This window comes from Arachis duranensis, chromosome 9 (genome assembly GCF_000817695.3).
Source record: "Arachis duranensis cultivar V14167 chromosome 9, aradu.V14167.gnm2.J7QH, whole genome shotgun sequence".
NCBI classification, from domain to species: domain Eukaryota; kingdom Viridiplantae; phylum Streptophyta; class Magnoliopsida; order Fabales; family Fabaceae; genus Arachis; species Arachis duranensis.
Genome location: NC_029780.3, coordinates 7,627,443 through 7,644,055, shown reverse-complemented (window position 1 = coordinate 7,644,055; position 16,613 = coordinate 7,627,443). Strand labels below are relative to the sequence as shown.

The 16,613-nt window shown below is 31.6% G+C and overlaps 2 protein-coding genes across 15 annotated transcripts; both read right to left on the bottom strand.

Moving 5' to 3' along the window:
- Positions 1-2,261: 2,261 nt before the first annotated feature.
- Positions 2,262-6,146, bottom strand: LOC107464527 (uncharacterized). 14 transcript variants are annotated; one of them, XR_008002482.1, is made up of 9 exons: positions 5,013-6,146; positions 4,578-4,788; positions 4,452-4,489; positions 4,261-4,329; positions 3,896-4,188; positions 3,608-3,689; positions 3,431-3,462; positions 2,627-2,709; positions 2,262-2,531 (listed from the first exon to the last, which is right to left on the bottom strand). XR_008002482.1 is itself a non-coding variant. In XM_052253763.1 (9 exons), exons 1-6 carry the CDS (start codon positions 5,252-5,254, stop codon positions 3,946-3,948), a joined length of 576 nt encoding a protein of 191 aa, XP_052109723.1. In that variant the 5' UTR covers positions 5,255-6,146; the 3' UTR covers positions 2,262-2,531; positions 3,431-3,462; positions 3,608-3,689; positions 3,896-3,945. The 14 variants fall into 14 exon arrangements, 1 of the variants encoding a protein (XP_052109723.1); XR_008002485.1 differs by lacking the exon at positions 2,627-2,709 and having other exon boundaries at positions 5,013-5,099; positions 5,184-6,146; XR_008002483.1 differs by lacking the exon at positions 2,627-2,709 and having other exon boundaries at positions 5,013-5,099; positions 5,188-6,146.
- Positions 6,147-9,087: 2,941 nt separating this feature from the next.
- Positions 9,088-15,666, bottom strand: LOC107464342 (uncharacterized). Its single transcript, XM_016083274.2, has 5 exons — positions 15,058-15,666; positions 14,843-14,943; positions 14,598-14,697; positions 10,188-10,247; positions 9,088-9,261 (listed from the first exon to the last, which is right to left on the bottom strand). Exons 1-5 carry the CDS (start codon positions 15,664-15,666, stop codon positions 9,088-9,090), a joined length of 1,044 nt encoding a protein of 347 aa, XP_015938760.2.
- Between the last annotated feature and the right edge of the window lie 947 nt (positions 15,667-16,613).

Below are 16,613 nucleotides of genomic sequence, written 5' to 3'. Positions count from 1 at the left end.
TTTAAGGGAATAAAGGAGTGACGATACAAGAATTAAATTTAATTAGGTTAAATAATAATCAAAATGATAGAAAAATAAAAAAAGTAAATTTGAAACTTTAGCTAATTAAGTTTAATTTATTTATAATAAGATCATTTAAAGTTTGAAGTGAAAGTATATTATATATAACTATATTTAAAAAAAAATTAAAAATACTGTAGGGGTAAGTGCCCCCTCTTCTTTGCTACTGGGTCGTGCCTATGTATTATTATGAGATGAATATTATTTTAATCTTTATAATTTGAGATAAAAATTGAATTCGTTTTTAATTTTTTTTATTTAAAATCGTCTTTAAAGTTAATTTTAGTCTTAAAACCATCATTTTCTAATTTTTTGAAAAAATTACCCTTCTATTTGTTATTATTAGTCGTAAAATTTAAAATAAATAAATAATAAATAATGATATATTGAAGTAGTTGAACGACAAATAATATTATAATAATAATATATTTAAAATTTAAAATAAATAAATAATATAATAGTGATAACATTAACGCTTTTAAAAATATAACATGGAGACTATAATATGAAGAATACATTCACGATAAAATATATCTTTAGGATATTAATGAGTTCAATTTTATTTATGTACTAATAATGTCATTTCAGTCGTCGTTTTTTTTTTTCTGTTATTTCGAAAGTAGCTGCTTCAGTTTCAGTCACTCAAATTTTTTATATTTTTTTTTATTTTTCATCAAACGAATGGTATTTTCTTTTAGAAATTCTAACTATTCTTAGCATGATATTGGAAAATTCCATTGCTATTACCCAAACAAGCATGAAATGTATGTTTGTATATTAGTTCATAGGTCAAATCGGATATGTTATAATTGGAATAATTGTTGGAGACTTAAATGGTGAATATGCAAGCATGATAACTTATATGCTATTTTATATCTCCATAAATCTAAAAATTTTTACTTGCATTGTATTATTTGATCTACGTACCAAAACTGATAACATTTAAAATTATACAAAATTATACACGAAAAATCTTTTTTTGACTCTCTCTTTAACCCTATGTCTTTTATTCTTAAGAGGTCTTCCTCCACTAGGAGGTAAAATTTTATTGGGACAATGGAGCCATGGTTTCCTAAAATTTTTATAAAAGATATAATAGTAAAGTAGTCTCTTATAAATCAAAGTGAAGTTTTTAGCCGCCCAATGGTTTCTCTTGAAGGGTTGATGTTATAAAATATTTTATTCATTCATTTAATTATATTTATTTTTTATTATTAATATAATGATACAAAATTAAAATCAAAAGAAATTTGTTTTATTCATAAAAAATTGATGACTAAAATAATTTATTTAAGAGTTATCTATATCCTTTATATGAGCTTAAAGAAAAATCTAAGATCACATAAAATCTAATTCACTAACTAATTAAAATAAAGTTAAAAATACATAAAGTAAATTAAATATTCAAATAACTCGAAATATAAACTAGTAATGAAATATTGAATAATACTTGTTATATTGCTATATTAAATATAAACATTTTAACCTTTTATGAAAGACGTGACATAAAAAATTATTTTATCAATTTAATTGTGTCAAGTTATCAAAAAGATTTTTAATATTTCACTTTGAATATTTTTAAATTATCAGACCGATTAATCATCGGCTTCTAATACCATTTTGTTGGGCTATCATAGGAAGTTTTCGACCACCGGAGAGATTTTGGAAAAGAACCAAGTGAGAAAACATAAGATAAAAAGATATCACATCTAACTCAAAATCTTAAGGTCGCACAACTAGAAAATTAAGATTGCACAACTAGAAAATTGTTTAATACGGACAGATTTGGTCTTTATTACAGACGGATTTTTAGTTACTGACGAAATTACCAACGAATTTTGTCCTCTGTAAAAACCTCGTTGGAAATTATTTACTAACAGATTTTTTTCTGTCAGTAAACACAGATTTTTCATTGGTAAATTCTCCCCTCCACTTCCATGAAACATCAAATTTTCCGATTAATTTTCCGTCGGTAATTAACAACAAATTTTCTGACAAATTTTTTATTGATAACTGCAACTTTAGAAAACCATTTCAAATTCTGAATACAGACAAAAAATCCCTCTATAAATCCGTCAGTAAGGTAAAATTAAATTTTTTTTAGATTTTTTCATTGCAAAATAAACCTGTTTCCATACAAAATAAATATAAATTTAATAAATACAAATTTTTATCTAATTTGTATTCGAATATTTATAATATTTCAAAAAATAAACAAATTTATCGTATTATCAAACTAAAAGAAAAGTACTATAAACAAACAAGTCAATATAATTCAAAACATAAACAAAGTGTATTGATACATCAACTATAATTTTCAGTATATTGTTCAACCATACTAAAACGATCAGTTATAGTCTTCTGTGTCATCTTCATCCTCATCATCATCATAGTCCTCCTCCTCATCATCATCCTACTTGAAAGCCCTCCAAAAAAAACTCTTCATCATTATCATCAATAAGAAAGTGGCTCTGCACATAAAAAAGGTACTATGATATAAGAAAATAATCTTGTTCTTAGAATAATTTATATGATATGATTTGTATGATATAGATGTTACTTTTACCTTCCACTCCTTAAACCAACTAAGTTTTATATATAAAGAATAGCTTTCCAATCTCTTAAGTCATAACATATCCAGGGAAAGTCCTATATACATATACACTAGATAAATGTCAGACGTCTGATCCAATCCAAACAATAAGTTATGCAATGCAAGCATTACACACCAACCAAATAATCCAAACAATAAGTTATGCTTCACCGTATGTACCTTAATTAGAAGCTAATATTTAGCAACACATCCTAGTTATCCAAATTTGATGTGAGTTGGAGGATATTAATTTCAATAAGAAAGAAAAGGAAGTCAAATATAACATACTAAGGTAAGTAGGGTTATAAAATTATTCACCTTTATGCCAATTCAAAAGAGGGTGCAACCAGTGACTAAAAACAACAACAATGTAAAATTGCATACAATTAATTTATTGATTGGTTTTGAAAAACTGTTTAAAATAATTATTTAATTTTAAGAAAGCAACCCAAAAAAAAAAGCTCCATCCAAAAGCTGTCATGAAAGCATTCTGGTTGGAGTTATATGAAGCAATGGTCCCCAAAGCAATGGTTAGCAATTTCATGTAGAAGTACTAAAAATATCACACTCCAAGCTATTGCATAGTTCAAAGTTAATCTTGTTCAGTCATAACTATAAGAAACTTGCAGCAAAATCCCATTTGCCAGGTCATGTAGGAGGCTGAAGGCTCTTTCTTCCAGTATAAATAGAACTCGAGATACTTCCACTTACTCAAAAACCAAAAAATATAATAGGAGAAAAGTTCAAAGTCATGTAGCCAAAAAAGGGAGAAATCACCTTGATGGGACAGATCCATTTTGAGTTTTGAACTGTTCAAAGGAGTAGAATACAAATAAGAATTACAGGAAAATTAATAAAGGAGTGAACATTTAAGATAAATAAGGATTCTCAATTTTTTTTAACAGAAATTGAACTAGGCAAAGCAATTACAACTAGAATGTGAATACAATATACCTCTAGTACACATATCTGCGCAACATTATCTCTAAGTCCCAGCTTATTAAACTCAATGCATTCTTCATATAACAAATCGAACCTACAGTTAGGATAAATGTGATTATTAATTACTGCATGAAGAAAATTACAAATAAAATTGATGGATCCTCTTTCCCACTAAGGGGTATTAAATAAGTGCAAAATGAAATCTCATATTAAATTGGTGATCCTTAGAATTGAAATCTCATATCTCATATTTAATTGCCAAGAAAAACTTAGCAAGGGATGCATAAAATTAATGCTAACCTTCTCAATAAACGAAGCAGGGTAACATTGGTAAGTCTGCTCAAATGATGTCACATGATATTCATATCCATCAAAAAACTGTGACAAGTGTAGAGCCCAGTAGATAGATAAATTAAAATTATACCACAAGATAATATCATCATCAGCAATATCAATATCAATATCAATATCAATATCAATATCAATATCAATAGTAATGCTGTGAGCTTATAGAGCCCAAAGGGAACAGGGCAGCTGACTTCCATGTGCTGATAATATTGAAACTTAAATCCAAGAATCTGTGAAGCATGAGACTGCAAAAAAAAAAATTAAAACTTGTCTAATCAATATCAGATATTGAAATAAGAAAAACTTAGAACAATAACCTTGGGAAAAATAGGAATCAGCTCTAGAAACACACTGTTATCGGGTTGAAGTTCAAAACACTCAAGAACCTGATCAACAAATATCAATAGCGAGGTAAAACATAAAATGAGAACATCAAAGAGAGCAGCTGCTAAATACAATAAAGACATCAACAGAAATTCAAAAGAATGGCTGATGAGGTGGGCCTAACCTTGTCCTCACCTCAGCCATGAGTAAGTCCTTGGGTATCTGCATAAGAAAAAACATTCATTAACTACATAACTTACTTACTATGGACAAGTTCAACTTAGTTACATAACTATAATTAAAGGAATACCCTGCAACTTGGCCATTTGTGTGCCATGGCCTCCAATCATCTATGATGTAGCAGTTTAAAGATCTTATCCATGCTTCAGTTGCCAAGTAAGGAATCAACATGTCATGATCGCCGCTGTATATCAGTGAACAGTAACCTTTTTTACTGAGCTTCACATGATATGGAAAGCAGAACTGAAAATAGTCTGGCTCATTCATTTAGTGAAGCAGAACTGAAAATTCAAAGGTAAGCAAATGCATGCTCAGCATAGGAATGACAATTTAAGATTAAAAATAACTACTCAAATCTCAATGCCGTTTACTACTATAATCAGATTGATGACTTCATATATAGCAAGAAGAAACACCTACTACATTGGAAAATAAATAGTGTGTGATAAAAACAGGAAGGGACGGTTAATACTAGAATAGTAGAATTCACGGTGATAGAACATACTCTTCATTTTGGCTATGAACAGCAATGGTAGGAAAGCGTGGACCCTTCATGTCCTTGTAAACTGTGCCAACAACTTGCCCATTTTTACTGACATAAAACACAAAATCTTGTTATGTAACAGAAACAGAAAGAGAAATGGAAAAAGAAAAACCTAGTGGTTGTGGAAAATACTGACATAAAACACAAAATCTTGTTATGTTGATATTGCTCACCCCGTTGCTGTTGCTGTTACTCTCACTCATCGCAAACCCTAGCTCCCTTGATTCTACACGATTCTTTGTTTTCGGTGTTATCTCTAATTCTATTGTGCACTCAATTCCATTCAATTACACAGTAGCGGAATCAATAGTTTCGTCTCCCTCCCTAGTCCCTACGCCCCTAAACCTTTCGTTTTAATTCGTCATTCAGTTACTCACCTCACCGAGTCACTGTCTCTCTCTCTCTCTTTCTCTCTCCTATTTCTTCCTCATTTTCTTCCCAATTCCTGTTTACCAAACAATGCCTTAGAAACCGTCTCTCCTATTTCTCAGCTATTCAAAATCAAAACCTAATCTAATTCTATTTTAACCACCTACAAATCCACTAATCAAAAAGCAAATCTAACTAAACTGATTACTAAAATTAAACTAACTAAACAAAATTAATTAAACTCAACAGAAATTAAAAAAATTTTAAAACTAAAACCCGAAAACAGAGACAATCAAAATAAGGCAGAGGAAAAGAAGGATGTCCAGATCTTTACGGTTCAAACAGGGAAAAAGAGAAAAATAGAACCACGGTTAACGGTGAAACTGATTTTAGTCGCCACAGAGTTGGGACTTGCGCGAAGATAGCCGCGGCATTGACTGGAGAAAACGATGGCTGTGGCGCTGAGAAGATATGCGAGCCAGAACTGAGGGGGATAAAAGGAGAGAGCGAGGCACGGCAGAGGTGGAGCTTGAGTTTGCTTTGTTTTGCGAACGAGAAAGAACAAGAGAGACAGAGACTGTGTTCTACTGGTTCGGTGTTTAAAAATAGAAGAGAAGAAAGAGAAGGTAGCTGCTGCGGTTAGGGTGGCCGGCGGTGGCGCTGTGAGTGAAGAAAGGAGAAGAAGAAGCTGGTGCGATGACGGAGAGAAGAAGAAAGTTTAGCTAGTTTGAGTTCCATTATTTTAAATTACAAACAGTTTTTTTTTCTGTAAAAATTTAATAAAATACAATATTTTTATTTATTTAATTATGGATAGATTTTTTTTACTATTTTTTACAAAAAATTAATTTTTTTATAGAAGTATTGACGGATTCCTTTTTCTATTTGTAATTTATATTAGTTTATTTTTTTGTTACCGACAAAAAAAATTCACAAATTTTGTCTGTATTTTTGTGGAATAAAATTTATCAAAAATATACGTCTATAATAACTAATCTTTTAATAATGATGATGTTAAGTTAATGATTTCTCATCTTTTAAATTTTTCACTCTTTTTTATTTTTTCAGTATGAAACTAATTTATTATACTCTTTACATTTGCTAATTAGCAGATTGATCATCAAATTTATCATTTATTCTACTTAATTTGGTTAATTAAACTCGATTTTTATTTTTCGTTTTTAAATTGATGAAATGAAATATGAGATGTAGAGATTCCATAAAAAAAGTACAAATGTTAAAAATAACTAATTAGGATAAGATTGAATAGTTTATACTTTATAGGATATTTAATAAGTTTACCACAAATTTATAATGACAAAAAACAAATAAATTTTATTATGACATAAATCTCTCAGAAAAAAAAAAGATACAGTATATAATTGGTTAAACAACTTAAATTTATATATATATCAAGTAAATACTAAATATACATTAATTAAGAATTAAATTAATACACACCTGCATGTAATTTGTAAAAGTTTTAATTCTTGCCATTTTGTTGATGAATCAGGACTAATGATCAAGCATGAATGTATCATTATTTTATATGTTAAAGAGAAAAGCTCTACATACAAGTCATTAGGGCTTGTATGCTTTACAAGTTCATTAAGCAATAAACCCACAAAACGCGCTGCATGCTCTACGTCCAATACACGCGCTATATAAAGATCCCGCGTATATGTAACTACCAAATTTAAAAGATTTGTTTCCTTCTTCGTTCTCCTTATCGTTTTTCTTCTTCTCGTTCTTCTCTCCTTATTTCTAGATTTGTTTTCTTCTTCGTTCTTCTTCTCGTTCTTCTTCTTCTCGTTCTTCTTCTTCTTGTTCTTCTCTCTTTCTAACTCTAGCTTCGTTTTCTATCGATTTTTGTTTACTGAAATCAAAGTTTGGATTCGTTTTGAAGATAATGGATGATTTAACCTCAGATTCTCAGCTGAATCAGGGGGAAGTGGATTATGAATTTGAATCTAACGAAGTTCCTGAGGTTTGATTTACATACGTTTACTCTGAATTTTGTTGCAGTAATTTGTGTAGCATTGTGTAGCTGAATAATTCGTGAACATTGACTGTGAGACTAACACGTCAACATAAATCTGTGGATTGAATGTAATGTATTTGATTGATTATCTGGAATTTATAGCAGACGCTCGGGTGTAGATCAGAGCTTTCTTTGGGTGTATTTGTTTTGGCAGTGTGAGTGTATTTACATTTATGGCTTTTTCTGTTATTTTAGCTGAGTTGTTGTCGTTCGGGTGTATTATATGAGACATGATTGGGTATGTTTTTAGTTTTTGTCATGGTGTATTCTGCAGCCTGTGTATTAACAGCTTATGGCTTTTATTGTCATTTTAGTTGAGTTGGTGCCGTTCGGGTGTATTATATTACCAATGATTGGGTGTATTTATAGTTTTTGACATGGTGTATTCTGCAGCCTCTCTCTGTTGTTGATGACCAGTTTATTCCGAAGGTTGGAATGACTTTTACCACCCTTGAAGATGCTAGAAAATTTTACAAGAACTAGTATTTCGGAGATGTTATTTCATTTGACACCACATACAATACAAACAGGTAATAAACTGTCCCTTTTTATGATTCTAAATTAATGTGTTTTATGAATCTGCCACAGAGGTGTATATTTTTGGGTATATACAAAGCATTTGTTGGGTGTACGTAATGATTTTTCATTCTGCACTATGGTAATTTGTTTCAGGTATAATTTGGTTTGTGGTTCTTTTGTCGGGGTGAATCACCACGGTCAGTCAACACTTCTCGGATGCTCTTTGATGAAAAACAAAGAAATTGAATCATTTAAATGGTTATTTCAATGTTGGCTTCGTTGCATGGGAGGAAATGCTCCGAAAGGGTTTTTCGCCGATCAATGCGCATCAATGAAAAGGGCTTTAGAGGCCTGTATGGCAACAACAATTCACCGTTGGTGTATTTGGCACATCATGAAGAAGATTCCAAGCAAATTAAACGGGTATAAGGGACATGCAGAAATTGAACAAGAAATGAGCGAAGTTGTTTGGAATTCTCATAGTAAAGACTCATTTGATAGGAATTGGAATGAATTTCTGCTGAATTTTGGTCTTGTGGACAACAAGTGGCTTTCAGGTAATATTTGTTTAAAAAATCTGCAGCAGAGGTGTAAATTTAATTTTCTTCGAGTGTATTTATAGTCTGTGTTTAGGTGTATTCTGCAGATCTCTATGAAGACCGTCATATATGGGTTCCAATCTATCTGGATCACCACTTCTGGACAGGGATGAGAAGCACGCAAAGGATCTCTATGTTATAAAATACTGTTTATTTTTTTACAATGGTTTAAGGGTTTTGGGTATTAGGGTTTAGGGTTTTATGGTTTACGGGGTACATGTTAGAGTTTAGGTTTTAAGTGTTTCGTGTTTAGGGTTTTAGGGATAAAGCATCAGGGGGATAGATTTTTGGGTGTATATTCAACGTTCTTTGGGTGTAAAAAATGGCAAGTTATGGATGTATATTTAGTTTGATTTTTTCCTTCATATTATAGTACCTGTAATTCATACATTTTGAATACAGCAGAGAGATTTTAATTATTGAAAGAAATTTTACAATAAACAGAACTATAATTGGAAAATTTTTATAGCATGTGTTCAATTTGTTACAGGACTATATAACATTTACATTAAACAGTGTCAATATCCTCAGAATCTATCTGACAATATGGACTCAATAAAAACGAGGATGGCTTGAACAGTCTTATTGCATTACTTTTCCTAATGGCTTCAGCTTTGTCTAGATTCATGTCATGGAATAGAATCCTGGAAGCATATTCCACTCTAAAGTGGTCCACCTCGTCCTACAGTTAAAAAGAATATTCTGTTTAATCAACCATGTTAATTGAGAAATGTAATACAGAGTTATTTACTTTTTAAACACATTTACCTAGCTGACATTTATTTCATCTAAGCACACTTACATTTCTTCCAACTTGGTTTCTGACTGCCATTTTTTCTGAAATAAAAAATACACTCATATATATCAGCAGGATACACTCAAGGATATAAATAAGATACACCCATAGATATGAGCCAGATATACCCATAGATATCAGTCAGATACACTCAAACATGCATTAATATACAAGGGCAAGCAACATTACAAGTTCAGGCAATATACACCCATGGACAATCAAATATTAAAACAGTGAAACTGTTGAATATATATTACAGTATATCAGTTTAGAAAAATACACCCATAGATATCAGCAAGATACACCCAAGGATATAAATAAGATACACCCATAGATATGAGTCAGATACACACATAGATATCAGTCAGATATCACTCAAACATGCATTAATATACAAGGGCAAGCAACATTACAAGGTCAAGTAATATACACCCATGGACAATCAAATATTAGAACAGTGCAACTGCTGAATATATATTACAGTATATTGGTTTAGAAAAATACACCCATAGATATCAGCAAGATACACCCAAGGATATAAATAAGATACACCCATAGATATGAGTCAGATACACCCATAGATATCAGTCAGATATCACTCAAACAAGCATTAATATACAAGGACAAGCAACATTACAAGGTCAAGTAATATACACCCATGGACAATCAAATATTAGAACAGTGCAACTGTTGAATACATTACAGTATATCAGTTCAAAAATATACACCCAACAAAGTATGTGATATACACCCAACAACTTACTTTATATACACCCAGCAAATTACGCATTATATTCCAAACAATCAATTACCAGAAGAACTAGAAAAACAACTACAGTAATACCTAGAACAACTAAGAAGAACACTATAACCTAGAACCAAGAATAACAGTAAAACGTAGAACAAGTAGAATATTAAAAACTGTAAAATGAGACTTAGAACAAGAACAGTAAAACCTAGAAGAATGTAGAAGAACAGTAAAACCTAGTTCTTCGTTTTCGAAATCTGAAAAATATAGAATATGAGTGAAATAGTAACATAACGTACCTTGAGTATTATAACTTCGTTTTTTTCTTGAGATTCTTGATCGAGAGTTCTACGTTGTGTTGATGGAGAGTTCTAATCTTCGCGACAAGTGCTATTTCTGTAGTTTGGAATGTTGCTCGAAAATGGACGGTTTGTGTTTTCTTTAAACGGGTTGGAGAAGTGGAAGAGTGCGCCATTAAGGAGCGCTATTTGCGAAGAGAAACCGTTTGAGTGGGACGCGTGTAATTTACGCTCCATTCAAAGTGAGATGAGTGCGCGTGTAAATGATGTGTGGGTTGGGAACTTGTAAAATTTGTAGGGCCTTTTTACTTGTATGTGTAGCAGGCCCCTATGTTAAAAATGTAAAAACAAACTTATTATATATACATAATTACATATATATGAGAAAGTATAATTTATCCTTTAATTTCTTAAAATACTAGAACATATAATTGCTGCGGCTTCTTGTTGATATATACATGCATAATAATAATTATCATCGTTTAATATGATATATGTTAATTATTTTTATATTTTGTTAAAAGTTTTATAACTTTTTTTTTTTTACTAATAGGTTAGTATTGCTTACAAATGCTACATCATTTAGAATGGTAATATAATTGAAGAATGAAGTTGAATCAGCCATGTATATTGGAAAAAATTATTATAAGTGAAAAATAAAAAAGTAAGAGAGACACGAATGCATCATAAATATATTACTACTAGCTACTTATTATAATATCGGTAACGATAGAAAGACAATAACAAAGTAATTTAAATTAAACAGCTCAAACTTATTTACATTAATTTTAATGATAATTAATGAATACTAAATAATATACGTATTTATATTTGAACTAATTTTTTATTGTCATTTAAACATTATTGTTACAATATATTGTTAAACAATAAAAATAACTTTAAATATATTTTACGATTTCAACAATACAATTTTACCACGAAGTACATATATCCAACAGATTACAAAGATAAAAATAAAATCAATTTTGCAAGAGAGAAATTAAAATAATTTTAAAATAAAACCTTGATAAATACATATCAAGTTATTATAACTAAATTTATTATTGTCTAAGTAATAACACACATTCAAAATTTTGTTGGAATAACAAGTCCAATCATATTATCTACCTCAAAAACCTGCAAATTATATATATATAGACAACGGTAAGTTAAAATTCCTTAACATGTGTGAACATAAATATATATTATTATCAACTAAAAATTAAAGCAGAGTACAGACTTGAGATTTCATGTACTAGTGCATAAAAAAAAGGGACAAAATTAATGTAAAAATCTGCAGTATATATTTTGGTTTGTATAATTTTTTCGGGTGTAGTTTTAATAAAATGAAAAATTAAAAATAAATAAAATTTGTTATTATAATCATTACACATGTATATATCAATTTGAGAATAAATACCTAATAATACGTTAGACTAAAACTACAAAAAAAAAAATTATGGAGATCAAAATTTTAAATCACTAATTTTGTAAAACTAAAATTATGCCGAACAATTTTTGTTTTTAACATTTTTTAATATGTATATTAAAAATAACACTTTAACAAATCGTTTACGACAATAAAATATAATCTTAGCCTATCATATTTATTTAAATGAAAGAAAAATAAGATTGATGATAATAAAATATTCTTTTTAAATATTACCATTTATGGCAATAAAATAAAATTATATCAAATTTTTAGCATTCAAAAGTACAAGAAAATATATTTAAAGAAGTATCATGTAAAATTTAAAAAATTGAATATAATTTGTTACTTTATTTAATAATTATCACTACTCGATGTCAACCATGTGATGATCTCGGATATTTTCAACTCAGATGTTTTGAATTTGGATGTTTTAAACTCGGACACGGATACTCAAGAGATAAATGATTCACTATCGTGCCACAATTTCAACCATAAAGTTGAGTTTTTGAAATACCATGTTTAAGAATTTGAAATCTTTGAATTTTCTATCGAAGAAAATTGTACTCTAAACTACTAAATACTTTGTGGCAAATTTAAATCCTAATATCATATAGAACCATGAATAAAATTTAAAGTTGTCATCATCATTGTCATAATTTTCTCTTATCTGTTTTTTATTTGGTAGTTCCTCATCTTATGAGCATATCCTTGTGAGTGGAGATTCACATGGGTTTGAATTTTTCATATAACTCAAATTTTGGAATTTTTGAAGTTGGATCCCTGATGAAATTTTGCCTTTAAAATTATTACAAGAGAGATTCAGTTCTCTAAGAAAAGACAAACTAGACATGACATGAGAAATTTGTTCTCAAAATAAAAGTTACTTGAGAGATCAAGAGATTCTAATAATACCAAGTTGTCAATATTTTGTGAAATCATTCTCATCAATTGATTGTGAGATAAATTCAAAGCGCAGTGAGCATAAACAATACTATTGGTACCAATCCGGATAGATTGTTACTTGAAAAATTAATGTCACGCATTGAATATGTATAATTTAATTTAATACCCTTAATGAGCATAATAAGATTATAAGTGAAGACAAAAATAAAGTAACTTTTATAAAAAATCTTAGGAAAAGTAACACCAAATGAATCAAATGATTCATTCTTAAAAATCATGCTTGTCATATTGTAATAACAACTTGAAATTGACCTTGATAAATTGTTTTGACAGATTCGATATCTTGAAAAAATTAAGTTTGCATATTGTAGTGGAAATATTACCACTAAATAAATTAGATTATAATTGGAGCATAATTATATTTTGTACCATCCAATTTGATATAGTTTCTGAAAATTCATTTTCACCTTAGATTTAGAACATGAAACTTTTCACAATTTCTCAATGAGAGATAATATTTCAGACAATCTATTATTGAATATACTAAATGAAGTTAGATTGGACAAAATACCAATTGAGTAGAAAATTTGGCCTTTAAGATTATTACCTTCCAAATTAATATAATGTGGTGATTTTCAATGCATCCAACAACTCAGAGTCTCCCTTGATAAAAGATTATAAGAAAAATTTTAAATATTTCAAATTATTTTTTTCTTTTGTCTTGTGACATAAGAAATGAGAAATAAATCAAAACAAAGAGTAGTTGGATAAATATAAAAGAGTGACATTTGGTAATACTCGTGACACACTACCTCTCAAATTATTACAACTCAGCATTAAAATTTTTGAACTAAGTAATACATTCGAAATGCTACCATTGATTGAATTGTTATGCAAAACAAGAGAGTGAACTTGATCAGAAACTAACTTCCAGAGAGAACATACTCTAATACTACTTATTGGGCCACTATGGAGAGTTTTCGACCACCGGAAGACTTTGAAGAGGAACTAACTGAGAGAACATACTCTGATACTACTTATTGGGCCATCGTAGGGAGCTCTCGACCACCGGGGAGACTTCGAGGAGGAATCAAGTGAGATGATACCACTTGTTGGGCCACCGTGAGAAGCTCTCGACCACCGGGAAGACTTCGAAGAGGAATCAAATGAGAGAACATACACTGATACCACTTGTGGGATCATCGTAGGGAGCACTCGACTACTATGGAGACTTCGGAGAGGAACTAAGAGGGAGAACATACTCAATGAAAGAGACATTTCACCAGATAATTTATTATTGACTAAAATAAATGAAATTAAGTTGGACGAAAAATTTATTAAGTGAGAAATTCGGCCTCTAAGATTATTGTCTTTCAAGTTAACATATTGTAATAATTTTCAATGCATCCAACAATTCGCAATCTTCCCTGATAAAAGATTATGAGCGAGATCCGAATATTTTAAATTTTTTTTCTTTTATCTTGTAACATAAGAAATGAAAAATGGATCTAGACAAAGTTGTTGGAAAAATTTTAAAAAGTAACATTTGGTAATATTCGACACATTTTTTTTAAAGGAAAAAGCTCAACACAACAAGGTGGAGCATATAAAATAATAAAGAACAACCCGACAACTCTAGTCATGACAACCCCTAGTTATCTTCGGCATTGCCATCAACAACCATAGGGTTCACCACCACTCCACTCATCAGAGAGCAAGAAGGATCTACTAATAATATCCACCACACGTGAACTTTGATTCCTGAAGATTCTATCATTCCGTTCTAGCCAAAATGTCCAGATAACAACAAAGAAGCCAATCACTCACCTCCTCCTCTCACCTCTTCTTGCTGCGGCATTTGCCCAGCTTTCAAAGTGTTGTTTGAGTGTGCCAGACATGGTCCATTTTCTTCCAAGAGCGAATAGCCAAGCACACCACACCTGTCAGAAAATCTCACAACCAGCAAACAAATGAAAAGCAGACTCCACAGACTTACCACATAAGACACATGTACGATCATTTGGGTTAATTACACCTAGTCTACACAGTCTGTCCTTAGTATTCACCCTCCCCACCAACACAAACCAAGAGAATAACTCGATCCTTGGTGGAACGAAACCCTCCCAAATCGCACTTGTGAAGCTATAGCTTGTTATTTCCTCCGGGAGAGCCGCTTCCTGCAACACCTGCACAAATGAGTTAGTCGAATAAATACCATATCTATCAAATTTCCAGACTACTCTGTCCTCCCTCTCAGATATTAGCTGAACGGACTGTAAAATCTGATGGATTTGGTTTACTAGTTCCAACTCCCACTGAAAAAGCTCTCTCCTCCATTGAAAATTCCATATCCACTCTAGCCCATCCCAAAATCCGCAATCCCCAATAACAGAATCTTTGAGGTATGAGATCGAGAAAAGCCTTGGAAACAACTCTTTAAGAACACCGTGAGGTAACCATATATCCTCCCAGAATCGTACTATTCTGCCATTCCCTACATCCATATACAAACCCCTGATCATTTTTTCTCTCACATGTGGCTCACTGATTTGTAACTGGCAAATATCCTTCCAAGGACCCCCCTTTGTAGGTACAGGCTGACCACACAGCATCTCATTCGGATTCAAGTTATTACAGGAGCAGACGACTTTCTTCCACAGGGGACAATTCTCTTTTGAGAACCTCCACCACCACTTAAAGAGCAAATCTGTATTCCGAATTACTGCGTCTCCAATTTCCAGACCACCTGCCTTTTTTGGAGCCATCACCACTTCCCATTTTACTAGTGGTATCCCATTTCTCCCATTCTCTTTACTCCACAAGAAGCGCCTTTGGAGTGAGATCAACTTCTCCGCTACCACCTTTGGCATCTTGTATAGGCTAAGATAGTAGATAGGCAAACTATTCATAACAGACTTAATAAGAACCAGCTTACCCGCTTTGTTTAGGGTATTTGCTTTCCACAGACTTAACTTGTCTTCCACCTTATCAATCACCGGTTTTCAAGTCTTCACAAGCCTCGGATTTGCTCCAAGAGAAATGCCAAGATATCGGACTGGTAGAGACTCCTCCTTGCATCGCAGCAACTGACACATCTTACGCGTCCAATGCCGATCACTGTTAATCGGAATGAAGCTAGACTTCTCAAAATTGATACTCAACCCCGACATCAGCTCAAAGCAACATAACAATCGCTTGTAGTTCCTGATAGTATCTTCCATAGTAGGACAGAAGATAATGGTATCATCTGCAAACTGTAAGTGCGACAGCTCAATGTTATCCCTTCGAACCAAAAGTGGATAGATGCGGCCATTCCTCACTGCCTCCCTAATCATCCTATGTAGCACATCAACAACTAGCACAAACAGAAACGGCGATAAAGGGTCTCCTTGTCGTAGTCTCCTTTCCATCTTGAAAGGCTTAGTGGGGGACCCATTTATCAAAACCGACATAGACGCAGAGCAAACACACTCCTTAATTCACCCCCTCCATATATGGCTGAAGCCCATCTTCTGCAAAACAATATCCACAAAGCTCCATTTGACCTGGTCGTATGCCTTTTGAAAATCAAGTTTAATAATCGCAGCACTCTTCTTTTTAGCCTTCAGCCACTGCATGGTCTCACAGGCTATCAATGCCCCATCATGAATTTTCTGCCCTTTACAAACGCACTCTGTGTCTCTCCTACTAACCCTGGCATGACCTTCCTCATTCTCCGAACCAATAACTTAGATATGACCTTATACACACAACCCACCATACTAATCGGCCTGAGGTCTTTTATTTCTTTAGCCCTAACAAACTTCGGTGCTAGTGCCACCCAAGTGATATTCGAATCTCTAGGTAACATAGAAGA

Coding starts and splice junctions, on each gene's coding strand:
- LOC107464527 (XM_052253763.1), bottom strand. CDS start 5,254: ATGAGTGAGAGTAACAGCAACAGCAACGGGGTGAGCAATATCAACATA. Junction 4,490..4,577: donor ACAAATGGCCAAGTTGCAGG/GTATTCCTTTAA, acceptor TTTCTTATGCAG/ATACCCAAGGACTTACTCAT. Junction 4,189..4,295: donor TGAACTTCAACCCGATAACA/GTGTGTTTCTAG, acceptor TTTTTTTTGCAG/TCTCATGCTTCACAGATTCT.
- LOC107464342 (XM_016083274.2), bottom strand. CDS start 15,666: ATGAATAGTTTGCCTATCTACTATCTTAGCCTATACAAGATGCCAAAG. Junction 14,698..14,842: donor AGGATCGAGTTATTCTCTTG/GTTTGTGTTGGT, acceptor ATTTTCTGACAG/GTGTGGTGTGCTTGGCTATT. Junction 10,248..14,597: donor AAATGCCGCAGCAAGAAGAG/GTGAGAGGAGGA, acceptor TCTTGGTTCTAG/GTTATAGTGTTCTTCTTAGT.